This window comes from Apus apus, chromosome 8 (assembly GCF_020740795.1).
Source record: "Apus apus isolate bApuApu2 chromosome 8, bApuApu2.pri.cur, whole genome shotgun sequence".
Taxonomy (NCBI): Eukaryota; Metazoa; Chordata; class Aves; order Apodiformes; family Apodidae; genus Apus; species Apus apus.
The window spans coordinates 24454526-24477027 of NC_067289.1; the positions used below are offsets into that span (position 1 = coordinate 24454526).

Here is a 22502-nt window from a genome sequence, read left to right on the forward strand (position 1 = left end):
TGAGATGCTTTTAGAACCAACTCGAAGTCTCTTGCAGTACAAAATATCCATAATGCAATGGAGATAGGCAACAATAATCATGTTGCTAATGGACTGCTCCAAGGTTGTAATGAGCATCTTCTGCTCTTGGGGGCATTTAGCACAGAGAGGAACCTGCACTTCTTTGGAAAAAGTTACTGGACTGTGCACAGATACCAGTCCTTGGCAACTGAAAATAACACTGAGGAGACAGATGCACGCTGGTGGCTGGAAGGGTGGTTTGTGCACTCTCTGGCTTCAAACCACTTGATTTCACTTTGCAATCCCATGGTCTGCACTCGAACTGCCATCAGTGAAACACAACTTCCACACAAGTCGCTGTTCCCTGACAGTACATACTTGCTTTCATTTCTTTAAAATCACAATAAATAACTAATAACTTCTCAGAAGTGAGCAGTATTCTCAACACGGTTACTTTTAGTTTATCTTTCATTAAACATAAAATTAAAGAGAATTTTTTAAAGCCATTAAGCCTGCTGCTCTTAGGAAAAAACAGTCATTAACAGAGCCAGTTTTGCTTACACTCGGCTTCCCCTCAGCACAATGAACGACTCAAAGGGGAGCTGCTGCAGCAGATCCAGCAAAAAGCCAGGGAGAAGGAATTAGCTGCCTAAGGACACACATACAAAGACAAGTTGACTGTGCTGCGGGATCTGTGCTGTAAAGCAAGAGTCCCAGGCAGGCTAAGACACAGGAGAGATGGAACAAAACTGAGGCTTTGTTTAAAAGTTTTGATAGAAAAAGCTCTATTCACAAAATGGCGACTCAGTCTGACCGAGAAGCTTCAGGCCAGACGGAGCTGCAAAGTTTGTAGTAGCGTAAGTTTTATCTCATTGGTACGTCTGGTTTCAGCCTGTCAGCTTTAGCCGTTTCCTGGCAGTACTGGTTAAATTACCCATCAGGCTGGATTAAAAGCTACAGATGCTGTCGAGGTTTGTGTTGTTACTTTGCTACTGAACTAATGGAAGTTTATTTTGGCTTTTCAGGTAAGGAGCCCGCGGCTCAACTCGAGTGGATGGTGACAGACGGGAAGATAAAGGTAAGAGTTTCTTGAGGCCTGAAATGTTTGGGTAGTCCTTTGTGTTGCTAATGACGTGTTATGTACCTGTCGGATCTAAAGCCCCGTCCCTGTTACATACAACACCTGTCATTAACTTTCCTGCTTCTCAGAGCTGGATGTAAGAATTCGACACGAAAAGGCTTAAGTTATTAACTCTGGGTTATCCAGGTTTGGGTTTATGGAATTTACTTTAGCTGATCTACGAAAAAACTAGCAAAACAGTAGTAGGTTTGTCTTGTGACTTTTATGTTACCAAAATCCTAAGGAAGGGGGAGTCGCTGAAGGATTTGGAGACACAGCCTTGTCTGACAGGCAGCTTAGTGTACTTCTCACTCAGAATTTCAGGCTGGTTTTCTGCCTTGCTGACGCGCCTCAACACCACTCTTAGACGTTTGGCTGTGCTCTCAGCTGTCACGCTGACAAACCTTGCCAGTCCTCAGACCCCCCGCTCTGCCAGCCGGCTGGGAAATCGCCCCGGCCCCTTCGCAGCTCCGGCGCTAGGCTGGGTTGTGGGTCCTCCAGCAAACTTCTGCTCACACAGCCGCGGCTTGTCGTCTTCACTGCTTCGCAGTAGGCGGAAAAGCAGAAACTTACAGAAATGGGTCAGAGAAAGAGAATACAACGCTTCGAGTAGGGTTGGTTGTTTGTTTCCCCCCTGCTGTCTAAGCTAGCTCATTCAGAAATTGCTACTTTGGTTCCCCTCCACCTGCCAGCCCGTGAATGTAGCTGGAGACCAACTGATAGTCCTGTAAGATGACGCTGTAGAAAAATCTCAGCGTTGTTCTCTTTCTTGGTTTCCAGGGTTTTTTCGCCGAAGCGGGGCGATGGGGTCACCCTGGCTTCTGAAACAAGGGCAGGTGCAGCCGAGCGTTTGCTGTGCCGGTCCTCCCTGAGGAGAGCCCGGCCAGGCTATGACGGGCAGGGCTGCCCTGCTCCTGCTGCACCAGTCTGGGCTGACTTGGCCCCGCGGCCCCGCACCGCGGCCCCGCACCGCGGCCCCGCACCGCCGCCGGGCCCAGCGCCGCCCCCCCCGCCGGACTCCAAGTCCCAGCAGCCTTCGCGCCGCCCCCGCCGCCCCGCGCCGGAGCCCCCGCGCAGAGGCCGCCGGGGCTTGTAGTCGGGCGGCGGGGCCGGCGAGGCGGCGGCAGCGGCAGCGCTCCGCCCCGGGGGAGGGACGGCGCAAGGCGGGCGTGGGGGACACGGGAGACAGGTACCCGCGGCGGGCGGCCCTGCCAGCCACCTCCTCGCCGCGGCCGGTCGCTGCCTCCGCGACGCGGCGGGGCGAGCTGCGAGAGCGGCGGCCTCCCGCGGGGCCCGGCGGCGTAAGCGGCGGCCTAGGGGAGCCCGCGGCGGGCTCGGACTCTTGAGGGGGGCCCCGCGGCCGAAGCGGGGGGTACCGCAGCGGCGGAGCCTGCCTCGCCCAGCCGGGCCCGCTCCTCCTCGCCGCTGCCGGCGGGAGGGACGGGGCGGCGGAGCGCGGAGCGGCCCCCGAGGCCGGCGGCGGGAGGAGGGAGCAGCGGGCGCGGGGCTCGGCGGAGCATGCCCTGAGGGCGGCCGCGGCTCGCTGCCATCCCGGCCGCCGGGGTGCGCGGTGCATGGTGTGGGGACGCACGGTCTCGATAATAAATGATAGAGGATACAATGACTTTGCTGTCTCTGCTGGGTCGGATCATGCGTTACTTCTTGCTTAGACCGGAGACCCTGTTCTTGCTGTGCATCAGCCTGGCCCTGTGGAGTTACTTCTTCCACACAGATGAGGTGAAAACCATTGTTAAGTCCAGCAGGGATGCGGTGAAGATGGTGAAGGGCAAGGTGGCCGAGATCATGCAGAATGACAGGCTCGGGGGGCTAGACGTACTGGACGCAGAGTTCTCCAAGACCTGGGAGTTCAAGAGCCACAACGTGGCTGTCTACTCCATCCAAGGCCGGAGGGATCACATGGAGGACAGGTTCGAAGTAATCACTGACCTGGTGAACAAGACTCACCCCTCCATCTTCGGGATATTTGATGGGCACGGAGGAGAGGCAAGTGCTCAGCTCGAAAATAACAAAAAGAAAGGGGAGGGGGGGGGGGGAGGGAGAATGGTTAGAGGGCAAGGAATGGATGTGTTCTTGCCCACCAGGTTTGTGCAGTTGTCTTGAGACGTCGGGGGGATCCTTGCCTGTTTCGGGGGGAGGGGGGAAAGTCTCTAAACAGGGAGAGGCAATGATACTCCATTCCTTTCTCTTCCACAATCAGCGCGGTATAAATGTGTTTGTATCCCCTCTGCCCTTTATAGTAGCAAAGGTTTAATTGAAGTAAAAGCCGTTGGAGGTGGCCCTTACGTGTGTGGAATAATGATGATGAGCACAAACTCCCTGGAGTCATCTTTTGTTACAGCGAAGTGTGGTGTGATCTCATTTTGGCACAGGGCTGCTCTCCCCCTCCTGTCAGGAGCTGGGCTCATCAGCAGTGGTTTCAGAGGAGCCCTCTTGAAGGCAGGCGTGTGTGCAGCCTTGAAGCTGGGGTGTGTAAAACGTGTCTTCACAGGCATTCTATCTCTCTCTCCCGTGAAGACCAGTGAGTCACTGAGGATGAGCATTGTGTTTGTGAATTGTGTGTAGTTTTCAAGTCATTACCACTGTGCTGTCATACTTGTCCCCTCCCTAGTGGAAAGCCAGGAAAAGTGTCATTTTAAAACTTTCTGCTGTTTAACCCCTGAACTTTTTTTAGGCAGGGTGAGTTCCTTTAGGTTGCACTATGTAAATAATATTACAGCTTGAGGGGATACTTAATTTATTTTGGATGACAAATGTTCAAGCTATAACTTCCTCTTCATTTAGGGTTGCGGTGCTGCCACGTAGCTTTTTGCATAGTACAAAGCACACGTTTCATAACTGTGGAAAAGGACAAAGACTTTGTCCTTGTGTGACAAATTAGCTCCAGCAACCATTGTGCAGGGTGTGAGATTACCTTATGGGTTTTGCTGGGATGATGGAAGAGAAACGTACAAGTTTTTCATGTAAGAGCTCCTGCTGAGGGAAGGGGTAAGGCAGCAGGACAGCTTGGGTGTTCCTCTGCTTTCACAGATCAGGGAGTCAAAGTCCTTCCTAGAAAAACACTGGCAGGGACCAGACACTAATGGAGCACAAGGATAGCAACTGCTATCCCTCTAAACCTGGAAGTGCTGCCTGAAAAATCCAGGCCTTAGGCACCCCGTCAAAAAGCTGCTCTTTTGCTGCCCGCGTGGTTGTAAGTGGACTCAGCTGTGTGTCCTGCTGCTGCCTCACGGTGTCGGGAATTTTGCCCCCTTTAAAGCAATACAAACACTTAGGATATTGAAAATTGTTGGCTTCATAAAAAATTCTGGTCGTGAACCTGTTTCCCTTTTTATGTCTGATTTCAGCTGGGGTGCAGTTGTGCCAACTGTTACTGGCATACTTGTGCCAGTTCACTATTCTTTGGCCTTTGAGGAATGCAGGTAGGAATGTATTTGTGTCACAAACTGGTACACATCTTCTGAGGGAACGTGAGCTCTGCTCAGTGTATTTGGTCCATCTGGCTCCTTTGTTTTCTGAGGCTTTGGATGAAAGGTGCTTGTGCTCTGTCTTCTGCTTTCTTCCCCTTTATTTAAACTGACAGTTTTCCTTGTCTGAACTGATCAGCCTAAACAAGTTTGCAGGAATATCTGTGTCATGTTTTTAAACAGTATTCCAAGACTGTTACAGCTAGAAGTATGATGTACACACTTAGACTTTGGCATTATGAAAGGGAGATCTTACTTTTTCCTTTAATTTTGGATCATGGATGTATCTTGCCCTACACTTGGTTGCAAACTCAGTTTATTAAATAACTCAAAATAACACAGAGTATAACTAAATGACAGGAATGTACCCTGTATATATTTTTCATTTGTTTGTTTGGTTGTGGAACTTGGAATTACAACCATAAGATGTATTAATGATAACAATGGATCTGTGGAATGCTTGTTTGTCTTTCGTATCCTGATTCCTCAGAACTTGCTCTCATTGATTCAGTGACAAAGTTATGAGGCTTTTATAAGAGGCCTGTCGTTTCGAAAGGTTTAGCAGATCTGTTTCCAAACCTTACTAAAGTTAATACTTTAAAAATATATGTATCTCTTATTTATCTTTCTAATGAAATCCTCAGATGTTCTTAGTGACCGTTAGTGCTCAAAAAATAGGTGTCTAATCATTGGCAACTTAACTAGTTTCTAGCTCTAGATTTTATGTAAAACTGACCAGAAGAGCACAATCTGTGTGCTGTGCCTAGAGCAAAAAATAGGTTATGAAAGATAGGTTTTAATCTAAGCAGGTTTTATAGTTTTGAGAAGAAAAGCGGAGAGGGAAAAGGAATAGCAAAAATTAATGCTTGTGTTTAGTCCATAGTACATAATACTAAACTTCAGGTCTCTATATGAGTTGGTTTTCTGGATATCTTTTTATGTGTTTGGTTTTTTGTTGTTGTTTTGGTTTGTTTTTTTTTTTGTGTGTATGTATTTTTTTGTTTTTTTTTAAAGATAGATACCTCTCTGCAACACTTCACCTACATAGGTAGCAAAGCCTTTGTGAAGATTAAATTTCCTTTATGGGCTCCCAATAAATGTCTTTATGTGTATTTAAAGAACTAAGAACTGCAAATCTCTGGAGTTATGTGTGAAACAAACTGTTCTACAGGGGGAAAATTTGTTTTTCCAAAGAGACAATACCACAAATGAGCTGCTAGTTAATTCTTTCCAGCTATATACAAGGGAGTGTGTCTCTGTTAATTACTTCCTGCTATATCATGTTGAAGTGGAAGGATAGAGAAGCTTGAGTCAAGTAATATGAATTAGAGTGTAGGGCTAATTTATGAAGATTTCTGGGTTTTGCTTAAATCTTGCCAATATTTTGCATAAATTCTACTTTTCTGTTATGTCATTTCCTCTTCCATCTTACAATTATAGCCTGAATAGGTTGGCAGGCATTTACTTACATTTAGTAGCTGGCTCGATGAGAAAGCAATGAGCAAATATAATTATTGAAGTACTCTGTTACAGCTCAGAATCTTGAGTGCTGCTGCTATTGCTTGTTAAGGGCAGTAGTATTTCAGAGCTAGAACTCAATACGTGGTGTGTAGTGCAGTCTTCCTTTTATAAAAAGTTGGTTTGTTTCTTGAAGATTGAATAAGAATAATAATAATGCGGAACAGGTACTGGGTAAAGAACTGGACTTAGAACAAGGAAAAGTTCCTGCCTGTCTTACTGAATGACTTTGGTCAAAGGAGTCTTCAAGGTGATCTAACTTAGAATCAAAAAAGAAGAGAAAAAAGTGTTTGTCTTTTCTGTCATCAGCTTCTTTACAAGGCTTAAAGATGGCTTGAGTGCTTTGTCTTTTTTCCTCCCCCTCCCCTTTTTCTTTATTCATAAGTTTTGGGGCTGTCTAGACTGCAAGATTGAGAAGTGGCAAACTATATGAAAGATAAAATAACAAGGAGCTTGAAAGCTGAGCGAAGGGAAGGATGGATGCTTAATCAGAACGATTTAGCTCTTTTAACTAGCGTTTACTAAAGGGTTCTTTTCTCAACTATTTCACGTTTAAGCACTCGGTTTAATGAGATCTCAATATTAGACAAGAACAAAGTCGCTCAGCTACCATCTGCAGTTTTATGGTTATGGCTATGTGGCATATCATTGTTTTTTCCTAACCCTGTGAGGTGAAGACTTTAAAAATAATTATAGTCATAGATAGTACCTTAGATGCTGCCTGTGCTTGTTTGCAGTCGTAAACTGGTACGGATAACGACGGTGAGAGATTAAAGCTCAGTAACTGTCACATAAAAATGTCTTGCTCTTTTTATTTCTCTTAGTCTCCTTAAATAGGAACATGGCAAGGCTTGTTCCTTACAGTCTGCAGGTGTGAATAGGAGTGTTTTGCATGATATAATTGGATTTTAGAGTTGCTGATATTGTCTTGCAATATGTGCAATACACCTTTTCCTTTTTATTCGTAGTGTAGGGAGAGATTGAGGAGCTTAAATGTGAAAGGAGGGAAGTTGCTGTATAAATGGCTAATGTTTGTAATCAGAGGCAGAATCTCTTAATGCTTTGTGTGCCACGGGATCTTGAAATAGTAGCAGCGACTGTTGGCAGAAGTCTCTGGTTACTGATTAACTTAGGAAGACAAAAAAAAAAAGGGAAAGGTCAGGAGATAATGGTGAGAGTCCTTACTAGCAGTGTTGGAGACTATGGCACGGTGAATGCAGAGCTGAGGCCTGGAGAAGAGGGCACTGCACCAGCTGTGTTTGAATGAGCCTGCTGTGCTTTTAGACTACAGGTACTTGAAAGGATGATTAATTCCTCCCTGATTCTTTGGGATGAACTTGCTGTTGTTTTCAGGCTCGCTGCACTGAACAAGTTGCCTCGAGGTTGGGCTGGAAAGGGAACTCTGAAATGCTGCCTACCATGATGACAGCTCTTGTGCATATTCTCCTCCTTTAATGATTATGAGATGACTTACTCCTCAGTGGAGGCTAATGGGTGAACTACGATAAATTTACCAAATAAGTGAGGCAGAGCAGCTATAAGTCATACTGTCAGAACAGGACATTGTATCTGGACACTTGTGTTCACACTAGTTAGCATTATTTTTGATCCCTTCACAAACTGGTGACCTGAACTCACCTGGGTTTATGTAGTCTGTGCTGTGATGCTGAGCATCTTTTCAGGCACTGATAGTTGGAAATTGATTCCATTTAATTGAAGCTGTTAGTTGGCTGTTGCAAGATAGTGTTTGCCTTCTACCAGATGAGAACATGAATAAATGAAAATGAATATTCTTATTTTTATCATCTTTAGACTTTTTCCTTTTGTCCTAGTTTCTGATCCTCATAGCAGAAGGTGGTTATGCTGTGTGGCACCAAGAAAAAGCTAACAATTTGCAATTATTTTTTTTCCTAAATATATCCAGATCTACTATTTCTAATTCAAAACCTGTTCCTCTGATACTGAACTACTTAGGCAAAATTAGTGATGACAATTTATCTTTTGAGTAAAAGCCACTAAGGATTAATGGCTTGAGATATTCTAAGAATAAATCAAATAAAAGCTTTGAGTTTTTATGGACATTACAGCCTAGTTGTAACGTGAAGTATTTGAGGCTTTACAGTATTTAAAAAGAAACCACTGGGATAGTTTTCCTTTTATAGTAATTTCCTTCAGTTTCTAATCTAGAATCCTCTGCAAAGTGCCTGATGGTTGAATAAATATTTACATAGGTGAGGTCATGTTGATATTCAAGTCTCAAATCTGCTTATAAATTCCACATGAATGGCCTAAAATATAATCTAAAATGATATATAGGAACATTTCTTTCATTTTGTTTAGTTTATCCAAGTTTTGATTCTTGGATATCATGTTGCAGGGGGATGATTTTCACCCTACAAAACCACGTTTATTTGATTTTAGATCTACACTCTATACTCATTTAAGTCACAAAACTGTGACTTAAAATTGATTAAAATGGTATAAAAATATGTAATTGGAAGTAGGAACTCTTATCGCTGCCATTCACAGCTGTATCATTGAGTGTAGAATTGAGTCTTTTTCAATTTTTATAAAAATCAAAAAGCCAATTAATTTTATATGTAATCTGCCAGTTTAGCTGGAATCGGTGCCTCCACGTTCTGGCACAGAGGCAGCCAACTGATTGCCCCTGGCTTAATTAAATGAATTTTGATTCTTCGATGCTTTCAGATTATAAAATTCATTTAAGTTTCTCCATGAACTTGAGTAACTCAGAGGGTTCCACGGGAGGTGTCTGTGTGCATGGTCAATGCAGAGTGGCTTCTCCATCGCTGCAGATGGGGAGGAGATTTCACAGCCACTGAACAGGAGTGTTCAGCCCGCGGTTGTGAGATGCTTTTTGACTTGGTACCCTGTGAGAGCGCTCCTGGGGCCCCATCTTTAGATACATAAGCCATCTCTGAAGATGGATCAAGGCTCAGCAGTGAGCAACATCCTAAATTTCTTAAAAATGTGATGATTTGTGCTATTGATACTGGTTACCACACAGCATAGGCAATAGTGAAGGCTTGTTAGCCTAGTCCTGCTTAACCTGGTGTCTGGCCTGATGGGTAATAAATTTTAGTACAGTTTTGCAGTGACAGAAGTTTGCTCAATTCCATTCTACAGGTCAGGAACTTGAACATATTTGTGTTTAATAGTGTGAGAGAAAATTTGGATTCTTCTGTCCTGCGGGGTTGGTTAACACAGGTGATTGCTGTAGCTCTGTCTAGAGTGTCATGCTTTCAGTAGCTCTTTTGGACCAGAGTAATATTTCTCCTTCCTGCCTGTTGTAAGACATCCAAATATTTATGGTGGAAATTGTTCCTTAAAACTGAGTTTTGGCTTCTGGCACTTCTTAAACATTCTCCTGGCATATGGATGCTTTCTTTTGCTGCTGTCTAGTTTTTGCCAGTGGCTGCAACTCTTTTCTGCAGTCTTGGCCCTGTAGGAAGTCCCTGTACTAGTTGCTGGGTTCCCATGCACTAGATCTGATACCTCTACATTTTCCCTTGCTCTCAGGACTCTTCAACCCTTTCCTTCTTCATCTGGCCCATTTGACTTGCTTCCTCAGCACACATATCGCCTCCACAGAAGTGAAACTATGGGCAGTACTGCACCATGTCCCCATCCCCAGGATCCCTACTGAGCATACTGATCTCTTTGGAAATGGCAATATGCAAGATCCTGTGACCCAGAAAGGCAATCCCAAGGTGTCTGGTGATTATGTTTCTGGGGTCCCGAGGTTCAGGGCTTGCTCTTTCACTTCAATTACAGCACAGAAACTGACAGGTCTGGAAAAAGGAACAAAATGCTTATATATATTTCTTTGGTAGTGCCCTTTGGTATGAATATATGCCCTTGAAATAAGAGTTTCCAAAACTAATGTAAGAGTGGCAGCTGCTATAAATACGCACAGGAAGTCATATGCCTCTAACTCTGCTTCTTCACTGTAGTACTTGTTAAAACCTCAAAACTTAAGCAAACTCACTCACCCTTTTGGTCTCTACTGCCCTTCTCCCTACTCTGTGTCCCTGCAAAGCAAGCCTCCTCAGCCCCCACCTGTGTCCCCTGCTGTCCAGGCAGTTTTGTCACTATGCTTTTGTACCTGAGCATCCCATGAAGCTTCAACCATGATGAGCTGTGCTCAGTTTGCCCATGCCAGCCCTTGGATCTTTTCACCAGGGAGGTCGTCACATGTGCCAGGACCTGAGCAGCCCCCTGAAGAGCTGTGCAGCAGCGTGGGCCAGCAGTAGCTGCCTTAGCTGGGGGGCTCAGCCTGCAGCTCAGCAGGCTGCCAAAGCCAAGCAGGAGCAGGAGCTGCTGCTGCTCGTCGCGTGTGGCGCATCCGTGCTGATTAAAACGTTCTGTGTGTTCCTAGCAGTGTGCTTTTGTGTCCCAGTTTGAAAACCTCTGTGACACCTTTGGGAATGTATGCCCTGTGCCACTGCCTTCCAGAACAGGGAGCAGGTACAACTGATGCTCTTTTCTTTAAAATAGCTTTTATAACTGTCAGTTCCCTTCAGCTGCTGACTTTCTAGTCAGGTTCATGTTAGCATCGATGTCTGCCATCACTGGCTCTGTCACTAAATACCAGTCCAGCTGGATAGACTTCTCTTGCTCATGGACAGCCCAAGAGATCTTCTATGTTAAAGAAGATCATGAAGATTAAATTACTCTTTGTCTTTATTAGCCCTGTAGAGTTTCAGTTCACCCTGGAGGTAATAAGACAAGAAGATGACAGATAAGGCAAATTCCAAGGGAAGTTTCCATCCTGACAAAGATGTATATACATGCAGCTCGTGATCTTCAGGCCATTATAAGTTGAGTGCAGAATCAGTAGTTGCAACAAGTTGGAGAATTTTTCTTTTGGGCTCTCTGTTTGCTTTACTTCCCTTGTTAGGCTAGTGTTAAACACTTCAGCTATTGTTTTTTATTAAAGCAGTTTAAAACTTACTGCCAAATGTAGAGATTTCATTTCAAAGCAGCATAGCTTGAAAAAAAGTAAATTTCACTACAGTTTACAAGAAAGGTTTTGAGGTGCCAGAATGCTAATAAATCAAGTCAGGTTGTGTAAATTGTAGTTTAAAGAACTGCCCATTGATGCCATAAAAGCTGATATTTAAATGGCAAAGCTGTTCCTGACCCGGTATTAGTGAACTATTCTGTTCACATTCAAGGGAAAAAAAAAAAAAAAAGATGAGAAAGTACTTGTTAAAACTAGACTTTTAGCTCTAGAGTAATTTGCTGGCCATAAAATAATCTGAATGGGAAAATCCACCTTTCTTTCTACTCTTGTAGCAAAGTTATTCCAGGGAAGTAGCTGTCAGGTGGTTACATATGACAGTGAGCTGGGTCAGGGGCTTGGGCCCCTGGGGAGAGCAGGGTTTCAGTTGTCCAGTGGTGGAGCAGAGTGGCCCAGGGGGGAGGAAGAAGCATCTTTCTTCCTGTTGGGTGCTGCAGCGCAGCTCCGAGAGCTGCCTGGCAGCATGGGGCACCAATCCTGCCTCTGCTGGTACAAATCAATGATGATGACGCTGAAACATTTCTGGCTCTCATCATCTCCAACCTTGCCTGATTCCCAGCTGTGTGAGCAGCTGACATCTTCAGCCAGACAATCAAAGGACGTGTTTTAACTGCTAAAGCACAACACAATTAGCCGTAGCCCCTCATACCAGCAAACCTCAAAGCTCCCCTGGAGAAATAAACATCTCTTTGCTTTTACTTTCAGTGTGAAAATGTTATCCTTTGCAAATGTTCTCATTGTCATCAATGTTGAAAAAGCTTATATTTTTCAAAATCCCCTTCAGGGGTAAACATTTGATTTTATTAAGGTCTGTTATAATAGCTGAAACTGTCATACAGTACTGCTTTCAATCCATACGCTCTTTAATGTAATAAATCTCTTTACTTTTTCATCCTCTACCAGATAGAAAACTGCTGGAGGGCATGAAACATTTCTTCTGATAAGTGAAAGTGCGTGGCACATGATATAGTTCTCTGGTGTGCCACGGCTCACTTGCACTTCTTCAAACTTGCATTTTAAGTGGAACATGATTTATTTGCAGGTCGTCTACACATGGACTGCACCACAGTTTCAGTGCTTTCCCTGAAATGTATGTTTACTCCAAGCACACACTTAAGCTGACGGATTGAAATATCTGATTGTGATCAGCATTAAATAAAGTGTCTATCTAAGGCTGTGTGCTTCAGGAATGGCAACTGAGTGTGGGAGTAGGAGGAAACATGCTGGTCCCCTTAGTTTTCTTAATGTTTATAGCCCTGAGCTTTCATCTACTTTGTTGCATTTGAATGAGATTTAATTTTTTTCTCATTTTTCTAGTTACTTTTTTTTTTATTACCTAGATCTTTTGAAAGATGTATAGGGCACTATGTAGGATGGTGAAGTTGCTTTTAATGTTTTGTTAATTTGAAATATAGGCAAAGTGGTTACAGTGGGTTTATTTCTGCTGAGAAGCAGTTAAGTTGGACAGTATTTGGAATGATCTTCCTCAACAAAGCTAGTATATAAATATCTGAATATTAAATATCTATATACATATTAGATATTTACTACTGACTGTCCTAAATTTGGCCCCTTTATTGTTACAGAAGGAAAGGGAATTCATGCAGGGAGAAGGTAGGAAAATAACTACAGAGTAGACAAAACCAGGCAGCAATGCCGGGCAGGAGACAACCTCGTTTCCCCCAAGTGGTGTTAAGTGGGAGATGCCAAACTGACCAAAGGTTTATTAGGATTACAGTACTTGTAGATGGTTGTGTTATAACTCATATTCTCCTGTAATTGAGATTAAACAAGATTTGATTGTGAAAGGTCTATGATAATGATCTACTGATACTGGGATCATGATGCTCAGCACACCTCATCACAGCCAGTACTGTGAGGACTAAGCTCATTTGCCTGTGGGTAGGATGCTGCTGAGATCCCCACCAGAGAGAGCTGAAGGCAAGTGGTGGTGTGGTGCATGCTTGGAGATGCAATCAACTCTGAACCATGACCAGGAAAGTAATTTTTAGTAATTGCTTGAAAAAAAAGCTTTTGCTACCTTTTCTGGCTGTGCAATTGCAAGCATCCAGTGTTCTTAATGGAGTAACAAGGCACAGGGACTCCAGTGCAGGAGGGGAGTGAGGGAGATGAGAAGTGGAGCTTAGGACTGGAAGACAGGAATGTGAGGAGAAGAGAAAAAGGGGAGTAGTGGGTCTTTTTGCATTGTAGCTTGCCTTCGTTTTAGATTGCTTTGAGAATGTGGATGTATTTAATAACAGACTGTCCTAGCATGATCACCAGGCAGCCATAGGAAAACTGTTTTCCATTTCAATGTACCCTAGTTTATAGACTGCCTGAGATGAGAACTTGGAGGTATATGTGTATGGGTCATTTCTATGGTTAGGAGGAATACTGATTTCTTTTCCTCTGCGTGCTAGAGAGAAGCAGGGAGCATGGGTGTGCATTTTGGCAGCATTTCTCTGTGGCTCTTGAAAGAGCACTAACAGTTTTGTAGCTCTGGGTGCTCTGAAAATGAAACTTTGCCCTCTTTGTTTCTACTGATGGTCACTGCTCTGCTGGCACGTATTGACAGTCCTTATTGCTCAGAACAAAATGTAGGACCAGCTGCCTGTGTCATAGCACCAGTTGGCATCCACATGTCCATCCATCAGCCCCCTTTCTTGCTGGTGTTTCATGCATAAATAGTAATGGGAAATGCTACATTAATTTACAAAGAGATTGGTATGGCAGAGTTTTTAATTTTGCAAAAAGTTTTATGCTTTCATATAAAATACATCACATAAATTTGACTTTCTTTTAAAAGGGACTTTCCTTACAACTACTATTTTAGTAGCAGTTTTGGAAGGCAAAGCAGAGTGATTGAATTCTCTGTGGATGAATGTTGCATAAAAGATTTGTAATCTCTGGCAATTAGAAAATTGTTGCAGAGGTTAATGGTGGTATTATTTTTAACTTTGAGGGCAGGAGCAATCTCCTGCCTCCGGGATGGAATTATTTTAATCAGTGCTTTAAATAAGCACTTTCTGTGATGGTTTAAATAGACAAACATTTAAATCATCAACCTGAATTCTTTTTTTGCTTCAGTATTTATTTTAGCAATTATATATCCTGATACACCAATTCACACAGCTTTTATTTTGTATTGTTTCTGAGAAAGAGAACGGTCTTATCTATCAGTTATGTATTTGGTGAGATTTTTTGGCCTTGTTTTTGTGTAGATGTTGTAACTGTAACTAAAAGCAGACAAAACAAAACAAAAAAACAAAAAACCACAAACAAAAACCTAAGAAGACACCAAACAATGTATCTACATTAGTGAGAATGTATTGAATTATTTGCATCTCAAACTAATCATATGTAACGTTTTAAGCCCCTGGAGGGTGAGTTGGCTTGAGAAACACTTCTAGGACTTTTGAGGTCTGTTTTGTGTTGGTGAGTCTTTCAACAAACAACTCCTGCAGAGACCTGGCTGTCCATGACGAGGTCAGGTACCATCTCCTCACACTCCAGTTAGAACTTGAATTAGAGCAGGACAAACAATAATTTGTACTAATTCTACCTAATCAGGCTACCCTCTTCAAAGCTAATTATAAGATAGCAAAAAATTTAAAAAACTTCACATTTTTCCTCCATACGAGAATCCACGATCCTGTAAAGTGTCCTTTGCTAAAGTGCTGATGTCCTCATGTCCATCTGCTCAAAGCCTGGGTCCGACAGGCTCTGGTAGGAAGTGGTACCTTGATATTACCAATTCAATAACTGTTTAACTTTCAGAGGCAATTATGTGCCATTCCTAATCTATTATTTTCATTAATTGTCTTATTAAGGTGATAGATTATATTTGCAGGCTTTGAGATACAAATTTGTTTTTAAATAATGTGTTTTGTTTTTTTTTTAAAAAAGCAACTTTCATCTAACTTGTCTGCCTCCTTGAAAAGCAGAGGGCTGCTCTGGCTGGTAGTGGTGTGTGCAGCAGCTCAGGAGGGTAGCTGCACAGTGGTTCACGCTGCAGGTCTGCATGTGGTGACTAGAAAAATACTTGGAGTGCAACACAGTATCTCTTGGGATGTGTTGGGTTTTGAACTCCACACTTCAGTTTCCATTAGGTGGGCTTTGTGTGTTTTAAACTGCTCACGTAAGCTTTCAAGGCTGGCAGTTGAGATAGCTGCTCCTAATAAACTATAAACAACATATGATGCCACAGCAGAAGAGCCAAGAGAAAGTGTATCCAGCTGCACATTGGAATGAGTTGTTTCCAATGTAGTTTTTAAAAGCTTTTTTGGCATGTGGGTTGTATGTCTCTTCTTAAGGAAAAACCTGACTGTGCAGGAAGATGAAAATCACGTTGATGAATACTGTGAAAGACCATAACCTCAAACCTACTATAGCGAAGAGGGGTATTTTTACTGGAATGTTTTGTTACTGAGTTTCCCAGCATGCACAATTGATAGGAAACCTAAATACAATTTCAGTGACAAATGCTGAGATTTTTTTTATATATATATATGTATATATTAAAAACTTGGCATTTTGTCTGTCACGGTGCCTTTAAGTTGACCTTGCTGTGCTTCTGATCCAAAGGATTTCAGAAGTGTGCCATGAAAACGTATTCTAAGTCTGTGAACAGGTGCTTTCAGATCATCTTACAGGCTTAAATTTCTGGTTGTGTCCCTTGGCTAATCCAATATAAGTCAGTAACACAACTGAAAATAAAACTTTATAGTCCCCCTCTCCTTCTCCAGGTGCAACTGTTCCTTCTTTCTCTGCATCATCTCTGATGTCATTAGCTGTGTGCCTTCCCTTATTTAATGTGACACCATCACCTCCCTGCTGAGTTTTGCAGTCTTCACTTCTGTTTCTTAATGTGGTTCTCAAAGAAGGTCATGGCACCTGAGACCCAGCAGCATCAATTCACATCAATAGCGTGCATCTTAGTGGTTGTCTGTCATGCCAACATAATGTCACTGCTGTGTCCCTGTCACTTTGTGAAACCCTGATTTGAACCTGAGATGGGTGCTGTGCTACTACTGTTTGTCACAGTTTGAATGAAATAGGATGTTTGGTTTAGAAAATGATCTAAATTAGAAGGCATGAGTGTGAGAAGATGATCAGCTATTAGACAGGAGATGACAAGGGTGAGGAGCACTGCTAGTTTCTCATTAATTCAGCTCCAGTCCCAGTGGCTGATTTGATAGCTGAAACTCTGCAGAGGTCACAAACTCATCACGCACGTGTCCTGTGAGTGTGGCACTTCATCAGTCATTTCTGGAGCTGGAGGGGGCCTGCCTAGAAGTTTCAGGAGACCCAGTCATATAACCAGTTGACTGAACTAACTCCTGGAGCTTGCAGCCCCTCTCTACAGAACTGTGTAAGGGGAGTAGCTGAACATAATCTGTGTGCTCACCTGCTTCTCTGGAAGGGGGGCTTGGTGTTTCCTTTCTTTGCCATCAGGAGTCTCCGTGTAGGAAACTAATGCCAAGACCTGAGAATTTGGCATAATTTTTCCTCTCTTGAGCAACATAAAGGAGAGTCACTGCAAGCAATCTATTTCTTGCATTTTAACTGCTGCAGGTGTTGCAGCATGGGTTCTTGAGGCAATACTCTCTCACTTGCTGATGTTGAGAGTTAAATGCCCTGGAAGACAAAAATTTTCTGGAAGCTGCTGCTTTTGATCCAGGAGACCAACTTCTAAGTGGCTGGGGATGTGAACACAGCAGCAATGTGGAGTCTGAAAGTGAGCATGGGTAAAGCTTTCTTATTTAAATAAGGAAAGAGAAGTTAAATTAGGGAAGATAGAGGGTTTTCATGCTGTTCCTAAAAATACCCCAAAAGATCTAATTAAATGTTTTTGGTTTTGATCCTCAAAGTTATGTTAATAAAACATTTAAGGCTGCCTGATAATTCTTGAATTCAAGATCTGTACAGCAAAAAAATTGCCCTTAGCAGTGAGGGGCATTTCAAGGTGAAGAGGGATGAGTTGGGAACAATGGAAGAAAATTAAATTAATTAAAATGGGAGTGGGGTGTCTGTTTTTCCATGCCTCTGTATAGCCACGTGAGGAGATGAAATTGAAGGAACCAAAAGAAGACAATGTGTGTGTGTAGCCCAGCTGAACAGGGATCTTACTGTTGCCTAAAGCTCATCGCTGAAATAGCTCCACACCACTCAAAAGAACATGTAGGCTAATGCCTGTAATTTTTTGTGCAGCAAGAATTAGTGAGATACTAAAAAAATTAAAAGAGAGAGATGATGAGTGCTCAGAAGGAACAATATGTAAATATTTTGTAGGGAGAAGTAACTAGTGGTAGGAATGAGCTAGTGCTGAGGGCCTGAGCTGCCAGAGAATCTAGATTCCCCAATAAACAGTTTCAAAACACATCACCAGTGCCCTCTCTACTTCAGTCATTAAGCTGTAATACTGAAGAACTTATTGAAATGTCAGAGCTCAAGAGTCTGTTGTGAAAGTGTCTTTATGGGAAGAGCAATGAGTCAAAACACTGTAGGGAAGCTTTTTTTTACTAATCTATCACTGCAGGTGCCTGTGTCCTGGGGAGCACAGTTCCCATCGATGTACTTAAGGAGGCTGTGCAAGCACAGCCTCTTTGCATCTGGATTCTGAAAGCTCTGGCCCCAGCGGATATCCACAGGTGCACAGATGCCTGGAGGGAACTCCAGCAGTGGTGTAGCACTGGAAACACTCCATAAATGCTCTGGAGTTTTTCCTCTAACTCCTGCTATGGTGCTCTAGGTTGATAAGTTGGAGAAGGATCTGGGCTGTTTTAGGAGTTACCAGTGTTCCCTGCACTTCAGTAAGAGATACAAGGCCAATGGTGCCACTAAATGAAGTTCATGGTCCTTGACCTGTTGTGATAATTTTCAATTTTTGAGACCATTTGAACCACTTGGAATGAGGAAACATGTTCACGACCTCTTATTTGCGTAAAGTTGAAAAAAGCAGAGCTATTTTAAATGACAGTTAAATTCCAAAGGGACCAAAGTAAGGATGGGCTTGGCTGCCTGGCACATACCTCACATACCTGTCAGGTACCTGGTGATCAGGAGCATGTACCCGAAAGGGGAGGTGTAAGCACAGGCTTTCTTAGCCCTGTCTCCCTCTTCCATTAGCAGAAAATTTAGCATTGTGGGATACTATTTACAGCATAAAAAGAGCTTGATTTCTTAAATTATCAAACAATCGGAACTGAAGATCTCATCATTCTAAAGTGAAAATTGAGGCAAAGTTAAAAAACAAAAGGAAAACAAGCCAAGTATTTTCCCTTCTGTTAAAGAGAAAAAAAAAATCAATTCATTTATTTCTTGATTTATTCAGGTAAAGATAAGAGTATCTGTTTCAGCCTGAAAACAACCATCAAAACAAGGATCAGGAGGGACCATGTATTGAACTGACTTGTGGAAGTTTGCTTTGTTGTGCACTTGTGTGTGTGTGTAATAGCTATGGACACCACTGCTTCTGCATCTGCACAGCTCTTTCTCAAGGACCTCCTAATGAAAGCCACCACCAGCCCTGACAGAAGCAGTGACAACACAAAAACATCTGTGTGTGTGGGCAGCTGCAAAGAGAAGTTTGAGTTTTGTTACATACTCATCAAACTCTTTTTTTCTCGTTGTCTTGTTTCCAAAGCACCCAATAGAAGAGCTCTTTGTTGTTGAGGACAAAAGTGGAAAAGGAAAGATGGGTACTCTTTTAGGTGTTCCCATGTTGGACTGAGAGGTGATCCAAGGGTGCAATTGCAAAGTCTCTTTGGATTGCAGTGCACCTTAATAATCTATTTCAGGATTTGCAGGGAGCCAGCTCCTGCTTTGCTATCTGAGTTCTTAAGCAGGAAAAGGAGCATCTTGTACAGGAGCCTGGGGCTACAATGGTTTTAATACTCATTTTAAATGCTTAAGAAGAGGAGAAATATTGCAATAGTATGTGTAATTGTATCAGGTTATGGGAGTTTGGAGACCCTGTACCCCTTTCCACCACAGTGACCGGGGCTTGTGCCCATGTGTTTGAACTAGGGTGAGTGCTGGGACTTGTGCAGCTGTTGTGGCTTGGAATAAACATGTGTAAATCAGTATGTGTGGGTCTCCATCTTACAAGAGCCACATGCTAGCAGTATGCAAAGAAGCTATGTAAAATTAGCACTCCAGCACAGTAGTAGAGATGATCCTCAGTATAAATATATCCTCTGCTGTCTCCACCAGACCTGCTGAATTCCTCTTCATTTTTCCCAGCAACAATGTTGAAATGTTTAAATGAAATGTTGTTAGCTCTTGATGTTTGTGCTTGAAACCAGACCATTGATAATAAGGATGGAATTGGGATTTCTAGCTAGAGAGAGAAGATAAAAGCACTGTTTCAGATTCTACTGTATGAGAAAATTAGGTACTAAATACTCATTCTATGGATATTACTTATATACAGCTTTTAAAGTACAGGCTTCAAGCCCTCATGCCCTGTCTTCAAAACTGAATTGCAATCTGAATTTGACAATTTTGATTTGGATGGGTTTGGAACATGAATAGGGAAGCTTGCACTAGCCAGCAGTCTATTTGGACTTTAGCAGAGTCAGTTAATCCTCTTTTTTCCTGGCCAAGAAATTTGCATACATACTCATTTAATGAATCAGGTGTGGGGAGGAACATCCTGCCTGTTTGGTCACAGTGTGTATGTAAATAGTAGTAGGTCAGGCTCTGAAATGTTGCTGTTCTTTTTAAGTTGAAAGCAGATAATAACCATAAACATTTCATACCCTGAAAGTGTATTTAATGGAGGTTTATTAACAGCTAAGAGAGGTCTTCCTTAAAACAAAATCTGTTCTTACATGTGTGTATGTTTACATCAGTGACACTTTGCTTTCATTGCTAATGGGTATTAAACCTGCTTGTCAGTGGGCAGCAGGAGATGGTTAGCCTGTGCTCATAAACCTTGCTGGGTCAATGCAGATTGGATTTAACAAAGGAGAAGATGAGAGAGTTGTTTGGAGTAACTTTTTGCTCCCACTTCATAAAGGTTGCTTAAAACTTTCCAAAAAATGAAGTTCATAAATGTTTTAAATTGTCCATACAGTAAAAAGTGCAGATTTATGCCAGCTGAGTCATTCTTTGCTCCCTGGTTGTAATCCTGATGCGACTGCTGCCTTTCCCACTGCAGATTAAAGTTCTCAAGATGCCTTTAGTTGCAAGGCATTCATCTAGATGAAATGGAAACAGAACTTTGAGACCAAAAAAAGAAAAGATATAGTATGTGCAAGTATGTAAGGAGAGAGATGAGGAAGAGCCTAAAGAAGATAAGAACTGCAGTGCTGTGCAGCTTTTTAAAATTAATTTCTGCTTTTTCTTCAGTTGCCCGGGGCTAGTAGTCTGTCCTCTTATGATTCTCCCAGCTGGTGTTTTCAGCCCACGTGTGGCTGACAGAAGATGACTGGAATGACAACTATTTATTACATCAGTGGAACGCCTTGGGTGGACAGCGGCCCTGCTCTGCGGGAACTGGCTCAAAGACTGTTGAGCTAATGTGTGCTAATGTGGGAAAACAGGCCAGGAAATGTGGCTGAAGTATGAGAGAGAGCCCAGTTAATAAAGCTTTATTCCACCTTAAAAAGAAGGTGCAGATTTCTTTAAAAAAAGATAAGACTACTTGAAGGAAACATTGTGATATTTCACCAGTTGAAAAAGACCAAGAGGTCTGACTGAAAATTTGCTGTTTGAGGGCTGCAGCTGCTCAGCGAGAGCCAAGTGTTGGGAATGAAGAAGTCAAGCTAGAATGTCTAGGAGATGAAGGAGAATCTGAGAGGGTTATTGGTCATTAGGCCGCTATTAGTCAATAGGGTCTTAAAGATTTGTTATTTTTAATTGTTCCAAGTGAACAAACAGCAAACTTTTGTTAGTCCCTGTGTAAAGCTGTGTTAGCAAGTCAGAGCCTGAGCATGTGCTGCATATTTGATACCTGCCATTCAAACGGAGTGGTGATCTACAGAAACATGCTTCACTAGTTCTTTCATTGTGGAAACCACGCTATGCTTTCAAAATATTTTCACTATTTATTGTAAACATGATCCTTTAAAATTATTATTGGATTTATTAGTCCAATCTTAAATTAATCCCATCTAAATATATGGCTTCTGTTTAGAGAAAGAATGATGTTTTAAAATCTGGACATAGTCATGCTCTGTGATAATTTGATCTTCCTCAGTCCTGTCATGCTTTAGTCTGCTTTGAGACAATGACCATCCTATGGTAAATGTTGATTGCAATGGTGTCCTCCAGAGTTCAGTGCACATCATCTTTTTGATAAGTTAAGTTTGAAAAACTTACTGTCAAAGAGAAAAGGAGTTAATCTTTTTCCATATTACAAAGGCCATTATTCTCTAAGTAACTGCATTTGATTCTTATTGACTATGCCAAAAGTATTATTACTACCATTAATATTGATATTAATATTAATAATAATTTCTGAACTACTTTGCCAAAATCATGCAGCAGTGTACTTCTGTTGGGAGACTCCTCTGTGCTGCAGGTGAGACTGTTTCTTTAATTCATCAACTGAGCAGCTGCCTTGCAAGAAAACATCTTATTCCAAAATTGAGAGACGTAGAAATAAACTTTTTTGGGGAATGACTGTTACAGCTGTGATGCAAACTGAAGGACACTTGCTAGCAGAGCACATCTGTCTGGGAACAGAAATTGAAGTTGTTTGAATTAATCTTACTTTTTTCATAGAAGTAAGACCAGAAGTTGAAACAGAACTCATCTGTAATTTGACAGTATTTTGTCTGGACACAAGCAGTTTGAAAAAGGAGAAAAAATAATAGTATTTTTAAACAAGTAGACTTCAAAATATTGCCCATAGCTACAACAGAGAAAAAGAAACTGATAAGTGTAATATAATTGAAATTATCTAATTTTTCCTGTGACACAAACAGCTATTTGTTTGCAAAACTAGAAATCTATTGAGTGACTGAGTGGAAAAAAGATGTTTCAAGATAGAGGTCAAACCCTGAAGTTCAAAATGTTACAAAAAGACTTTTGCACCTGGAAACTCTCCAGTCAGTGGGCAGAGCTGGCAGGGAGTTGATTGCAGGAGTGGTCACTGCTTTGAATTCCTCAGCTGGGAAGTTACTCTGGCCTCCCAGCACAACGCTGACTTCCAAGCACCCTAACTTTTTTTGTGCTAACCTTTCATGCATACTTTTAATCTGAATGTTTTTCCTCTGGCTCTGTAAGGTGTCGGTAGCAGGGTGTCTCTCAGATGCAGACTCTTGCTAGCTGCTCTTCCCTGAGTTCATGTGGTGTTCTTCCCCTTCTGCTTTTTGCTTTCTCCTAT

General features: G+C 42.4%; 1 protein-coding gene across 2 annotated transcripts in view; it reads left to right on the top strand.

Annotated features, from left to right (window-relative positions):
- Window positions 1–2315: 2315 nt before the first annotated feature.
- The window catches only part of PPM1L (protein phosphatase, Mg2+/Mn2+ dependent 1L), a 111374-nt gene continuing 91187 nt past the window's right edge, over window positions 2316–22502 (top strand). For both annotated transcript variants that reach the window (XM_051626281.1, XM_051626280.1), the window contains exon 1: window positions 2316–3128. In XM_051626281.1, coding sequence (XP_051482241.1) covers window positions 2726–3128 — 403 coding nt within the window. In that variant the 5' untranslated portion in view covers window positions 2316–2725. The remainder of the gene's footprint in view (window positions 3129–22502) is intronic.